The sequence below is a fragment of the Dermacentor variabilis genome, unplaced genomic scaffold, assembly GCF_050947875.1.
Source record: "Dermacentor variabilis isolate Ectoservices unplaced genomic scaffold, ASM5094787v1 scaffold_15, whole genome shotgun sequence".
NCBI lineage: Eukaryota > Metazoa > Arthropoda > Arachnida > Ixodida > Ixodidae > Dermacentor > Dermacentor variabilis.
Window position 1 is genome coordinate 9,974,984 of NW_027460313.1, and position 7,028 is coordinate 9,982,011.

The following is a 7,028-nucleotide window of genomic DNA, read 5'->3' on the forward strand; positions in this document are numbered from 1 at the left end:
CCGGCAAGGTCGTACCATGCAATGTAAGAACTGATTGACATGCAACCCTCATTTCTGGGAGAAGAGAAGTGTAACAGTTTTGTCTGCTGAAAACTGGAAACCATTTTTATCAGCCCATTGTGCAAGGTTATTTATGGTTATTTTTAGTTGTCTTTCGCAAGGGGGTAGATCTGAGGCGCAGCAAGCCACTTGCAAATCGTCGACATATATTGAGTGCATCACAGAAGATGGTATGATCTTATTAACAGAGTTCATTTTGATTATTAAGAGTGTCGTGCTTAGTATACAACCCTGTGGAACGCCATTTCCCTGTGTAAATGTGTCTGAAAGTATTGTGCCGAGACGCACCTGAAATGTTCTATTTGCCATAAAATCAGATAGACAGTTTAGCATTCTGCCACGCACTCCCAAGTCAGCCAGGTCTCTTAAAATTCCATACCGCCACGTGGTATCATACGCTTTCTGTAGATCGAAAAATACTGTGAGACAGTGTTGTTTGTGTAGAACGCGTTACGTATTTCATGTTCTAGTCGTACGAGGTGGTCAGTTGTCGACCAGCCCTTTCTGTATCCGCACTGGTGCACATCTGTTCGATTCCTTGATTCAAGGATGAATGTGAGCCTTATCTTTATGATACTCTCGTAGAATTTGGCTAGACAGCTTGTTAAGGCAATGGGCCTGTAGCTGCTTGGGGACGTTGTGGATTTACCTGATTTCAAAAAAGGCACTAATACTGCATTTTTCCAGTCTGTGGGCATTATTCCAGATTCCCAGATCTTGTTGAAAAATTTAACAAGTGTTTCTGCTGATGCTTGAGAGAGGTGTGTCAACTTGTGTAGTGGACACGGTCAACACCTGTTGCTGTTTTTTTACCGGCAGAGAGAACCCTGTTCAATTCTTGCATTGTGAGGACGTTATTATAAGGTTCATTTGAAGCCCCAGTAGTGGGCAGTCTCTGTTTCTCCTTCGACATTTTATATTTTAAGAAATCACTTGAGTAGTTTGCTGAGCTTGAGACCTTGTAAAAATGTTCGCCTAATAAGTTGGCCTGGTCCTGCAGTGTTGTTTGTGTGCCTGGACATGTGAGTAGTGGTATTGTGTATGATGTGTACTCTCCTCTAAACTTACTTACCTGGTCCCACATTCGTTTTGACGTGACCGTATTATTAATTGAAGATGCATATTTTTGCCATGACGATTTCTCTGCCTGCCTTCGAATAAATCGTGCTTTGGCTTCGGCCTGCTTGAAATTTAAAAGGTTGCTATAAGTGGGGTACCTACGTAGGATTCCCCAGGCCTTATTTTGTTTCTTTGTGGCTTCGGTACACTCGTTCGTCCACCAGGGTTTTAACCTTTTGTGTACAATACCGGATGACTGGGGTATTGCCTATTCTGCTGCAGAAATTATGACTGCAGTGATTTTTTTATTAAGTTCATCAATGCTTAGTTCTTGTGAAAAGACAACTTCCAGTCTCGCGTTTTCCGTAAAAAGCGGCCAGTCAGCGAGCTGTAATTTCCAATGGCGTGGCCTAGTGACTAAGGTTGGTGGTGACGATAAAAATTTGATGATTGCGGGCAAGTGATCACTGCGATAGGACTTGTCGATGGTTTCCCATTTAAGATCATTAAAAAGAGACGGTGAGCAAAAAGCTAAATCTAAACAACTAAAAGTGCGGGAAGTCGGTGAAAAGTATGTCAGTGCACCTGAATTTAAAAGGTATCTTTTGATAGAATAAAACCCTCAACCACTTGCCCTCTTTGGTCAGTTTTCATACTGCCCCAAAGAGTACCGTGAGCATCAAAATCCCCCACTAAAACAAATGGCTCCGGTAATTGACCTGTTATATTTTCTAAGTGTTTAGTGGTAAAATGGGCGTGGGGTGGGATATACAGTGAGCAAATGGTGATGGTTTTGTGAGTTATAACAGTGACAGTTCACAGTTCATCCGAGTACGGTCGCGCCGTACAACAGTGAAACCTTTTAAAATATGTTTTTGTTTTTCACCTAGGTTTGTTTCGTGTAAGCATAAGGCCCCAGGAGAGAAGTTAAATAACAGGTCTTTAATGTCACCTAAGTTATGTGAAAGACCTCTACAATTCCAGTGAATAATAAAGGCCATTATGGAATTGAAGGGTAAAAATGGCTTTAACAGTTGAATAGGAGATAGGAAAGATATTAGGTGACGTTGATCTCAGGAAGGATGATACAAAGGAGCGATAACCTTCAGGTTATCGCCTTCTTATTTTGGGTGGTTGTTGGGATCTTGTCCCTCTTACCGCGCTCAAGAGAGCGCTTGTCCTTCGGTGTCAATGACACCGGGTTTTTTGTATCGACCTACATCGCTCTCTCTGAGGCGCTGGAGGACCGAGAATTTGGCGCCGAGACACGTGCCTCAGGCCTTGGAGTACGCTTGATCTTAGGGCCCTGCGGGACTGGTGTCTGCAGGGTCTCTGAAGACGATGGAGCAGCGTCGGCTGCTTCCACCACGGGGGCGGGAGGAGTCACTGCGGCACCACTGGGCGTGGGCTCGGAGGACTCCGGAGGCCTCTGTGACGCTGCCCCCGCCTGCGTCACATCGGGATTACTTGTTCGCGGAAGATACGATAGCCGCTTTCGGGCTTCAAAGAACGAAATTTTTTCTTTTACAGTTAGAGCAATGACTTCTTTTTCTTTTGTCCAGCAAGGGCAGGACCGCCAATAAGCTGCGTGATCTCCCTTGCAGTTAACACAATGTGGGGAAGAGGTGCAATTCTCAGATTGGTGTTCGTTGGAGCTGCATTTAGCACAAGTTGTTTGTCCGCGACATGCATGTGAAGGGTGTCCAAACCTTTTGCACTTGAAACATCATCTGGGGTTTGGGATATATGGTCTCACATTGACTTTAACATAACCTGCATCGAGCGAAGTAGGCATTACACTTGTTCCGAAGGTGAGTATAACGTGTTTGATGGGGATTTCTTGATCGTTTCTGCGGATTACTATTCTCTGCACTTTGGTAACATTTTGTTCCTGGAAACCTTCCAGCAGTTCTTCGTCGCTCAATCCAACAAAGTCTTGTTCAGATATCACTCCCCGGCTTGTGTTCAGAGTTCTATGTGGTGAAATTGTCACTGTGGCGTCGCCAATGCTGGTAAGTTTAGACAGCTTATCTGCTTGATCTTTGGTATTCAGTTCTAGCAGGAGGTCCCCGCTAGACATTTTGGAGGCTTTGTATGTCGGTCCGATTTTATCTTTCAGGCATTTGGCTACCAGGAATGCGGAGAGCTTTCTAACAGGCACGTTGCTTTCACTGTGGACTACATAGTATTTGGGGAAAGATGGAGCGTCGTTTCGAAAGAATTGAAATGGTAATTTGGTGCGGCATCTTTTCAGACGCCGATCATGGACAACAGAGATTTGAGCTGCCATAGGATAGTGTGTGTGTTCGGCAACAGCGCCGACCGCCCACCACGGAGCGCAACGAGGGGTCGCGGCAGAGCTTGTGTTCAAGCCTGCACGACGCCAGCCGTACGCCGTCACTATAACCAAATATGGTGTACCCAAGGTAGTATAGCCACACAAGGTTAACCCTTGCCGCCGTGGAGGAAGGAAGTAAATGGAAGAGAGAAGACAGGAAAGATCAAAAAGTGAGAGATAAAGACGAAGGTTTGAGGAGAGAAAGACAGGAAGAGGCGACTACCGATTTCCCCCGGGTGGGTCAGTCCGGGGGTGCCGTCTACGTAAAGCAGAGGCCAAAGAGGTGTGTTGCCTCCGCCGGGGTGCCTTAAAGGTCCGAACACCCGGCATCGGCTCAACTCCCAGGATCCCCCTTTCCCCGGACACGGCTAAGCCGCGCACGGCTACACGTGGGAAGGTCCAACCCTCGTGTGCTCGGGTACGTGCTGTCGCAACACACCAAACGTCTGCTTACGCGGACGCTCCTTTGGGGGTTCACTGAGAGATTTTGCAGCTTTCACCATTTCTTACTTCACAAATGTCATTGCCTGAGCCTGGCCGTCCATCGCTATGCCGATGGCTTGTGAAATAATTGCCTGAATAAAACACATTCACCTTCGCTCAGCATTTTTAGTACAAACAATGCTAGCAGAACTATTCAGAGGGAATAATTGTGCTTACATTGGTGTTACTTGCCCGGTCAGATAAACAAATACAACAATGGCTGCGGCATGACTGTGATTTGATGTGCAGACTGCAAACGGTGCCTTTCAAGCGTGCCCTCGACTACTGCTATTAATAGTTACCCGAATGAGTATTTGGGGCCTCTCTAAGCGAATAATGTTTGATAATTGTTTTCTTATTCGCATTACTTGCCTGGGCCAGGTAACCAAAATAAACAATGCCAAAACATGAATATGTTTTTGCATGCAAGCTGCCAACAGTGGCTGTGATTTTCGCGTTGATTGCTGCAATTTCACCAATAGTGGCGACTGCTTGACTGCGCTCTGACGTGCAGACTGCTAATGGTGCCTTTCAAGCGTGCCCTCAACTACTGCTATTAAAAGTTACCCGAATGAGTATTTTGAGCTTCACCAAGCTTATTCTGTTCGATAATTGTTCGCCTATTCACATTAGTTGCCTGGGCCAGGTAACCAAAATAAACAATTCCACCACATGAAAGTGTGTTTGCATGCTGTTGTATCTGTGCAACGTTTATCAAGCGTATTCTCTTGTCACTGTGCGCCGCGTATCTGATGCACGCGGTCATTGTTCACATGTGCTATTGTATCGCTAGCCAATCGCATGCCTCGGCTGCACCCATGCTCTCTTTATAAGGAGAAGCCACTGAATCGTTGCTGTCTGTTATGTTCATGTTGCTGTCCGAATAAATACTTGACTTCACGGCGTCTCTGGTCAACATGGCGACGAGGATGGGATCGTTCGGGCAGAGGCAATGACCAAGCCCGAGGAAACGGAATCGACGCCACGGCAAGCGAGGACATCAGTGATGACCACCACCCTGGGATCTTTGGCCGAGTTCTGCCCAGACTCTGGCAATATCGAAGTCTACCTGGAAAGGCTCAACCTGTATGCAACCGCCAATGGAATAGACGCAAGTAAGAAGTTACAAGTCTTCTTAACAATCCTGGGTGAAAAGGCTTACGTGACTCTGCGTGGCCTGCTGCTGCCGAAGAAACCAACGGAAGTCAAGTACGAAGAAGCTACAGAAGCTCTCCGAAAGCACTATGCTCCAAAACGGTCAGTGGTTACCGAAGGGTATCACTTTTACAAGCGAAAGCAAGAGCCGGATGAAAGCCTAAAACAGTTCATCGTCGAGCTGAAAAGACTGGCTGCGACGTGCTCCTTTGGAAGCTTTTTGGAAGAAGCGCTCCGGGATCGACTGATTGCTGGAATCGGGACTGATTCGATTCGATGCCGTCTTCTTGCCCTGTCAGGCGACGAAGTCACCTGGGAGCGAGTATGCAAAATTGCCACCGCCTTGGAAACGGCCCAGAAGGACACCCGAGAAATGCTACCGGAGGGGTCAACCGCCAGTCCTGCGTACGTTTACTGGCATCGGCAGCCCACACGCAAGGCAGGCGACACGCGACGAAGACCGCTAGCAGCGAGCAGCGTGCCCCCCAGAACGGTCCAAGGAAGCAACGTGGGAAAGGCTTTGTTCGCGCCTGTCATAGATGCGGCGGACTGCACGCGCCAGTGAGTTGTCCTTTTCTCAAAAGTACCTGCTTCAAATGCTTGAAGCCAGGGCATGTAGCGAAAATCTGCAAAACAAAGGTCGTGCATAAAGTTGAGGAGACCTTGCCGTCAACAGACTTGCTGACTGTTAGTACGACTAACGAAGTTCATAGCTCTCCGCCTATTGTACTTAAGGTAAATGTAAACGGCAAGTCGATTCCGATGGAACTAGACACTGGAGCAGCTGTGACCATAATGTGTGAAAGAAACTTTGATGAAAATTTTCCGAACTACCCATGTTCCAAAGACTACGTGCGTCTAGGAGTGTATAAGGGCACTGCACTCAAAGTGAAAGGCGTAGCAAAGGTCAATGTGTCTTATCAGAACCGAAGCTACGATCTGCCTCTGATAGTCTCAAAGCAAGAAAATGAAGCCCGCATGCCGACGCTGTTAGGTCGCGCTTGGATGACTACACTAAAAGTTGACCTGCAAAATGCTGTTCAGCAGTTGCAACGTGACGTGGATAACGTACAAGAGGGCAGGCAGATGGTAGCAGCGGAAGCTGAAAAGAAGTTGAAACAGTTGTACGGTGATGTGTTTGAGCCAGGCTATGGTTCTATCGAAGGATTCACTGGTAGTATACGAATGAAAACCGATGTGCATCCAACTTTTTGTAAGGCGAGACCAGTATCATATGCTTTGCGCGAACAAGTGGAGAATGAATTGCGTGACCTTGAGAAAGCTGGTGTGGTGTTCAGAGTCAGGCACAGTGATTGGGCTACACCGCTAGTTATTGTGCCAAAGAAAACAGGAAAAGAAATTAGGATATGTGGGGATTACAGGGTCACGGTCAATCGGGATATCGAACTTGACCACTATCCACTGCCTCTGCCAAAGCACATATTCGCGTCACTGGTTGGAGGGACCGTGTTCACCTTACGAGATTTGTCGAAGGCTTACCTACAGCTTGAGCTGGATGAGCAGGCACAGCAACTACTCACGGTGAATACGCACATGGGACTTTTCAGGTTCCGGCGATTGCCGTACGGAGTGGCAAGTGCACCCGCAATGTTTCAGGCCGTGATGGACCAGGTTTTACAAAACATACCTGGGACAGCCTGTTACCTGGACGATGTGTTAATAGCAGGTAAAAACCTGACAGAGTGCTATCACCTTTCCCAGCAAGTGCTACAAGCGCTTAGTAAGCACGGCATTCGTGTAAACGCAGGGAAATGGAAATTTTTCAAAGAAAGGGTTTGTTACTTGGGGCACGACTTAGACAAGCATGGCGTACACCCAGCAGCGGAAAAAGGCGATTCGAGAAGCGCCAAAACCAAGTAATGTGACTCAACTAAAGGCATTTTTGGGCCTAGTAAGCTACTTCGCTAAATTT

The 7,028-nt window shown here is 47.1% G+C and overlaps 1 protein-coding gene across 1 annotated transcript; it reads left to right on the top strand.

Moving 5' to 3' along the window:
* The first annotated feature begins 4,946 nt into the window (after positions 1–4,946).
* LOC142567991 (uncharacterized) lies at positions 4,947–5,660 on the top strand. The gene has a single exon (XM_075678084.1). It carries the CDS (start codon positions 4,947–4,949, stop codon positions 5,658–5,660), a length of 714 nt encoding a protein of 237 aa, XP_075534199.1.
* The last annotated feature ends 1,368 nt before the right edge of the window (positions 5,661–7,028 follow it).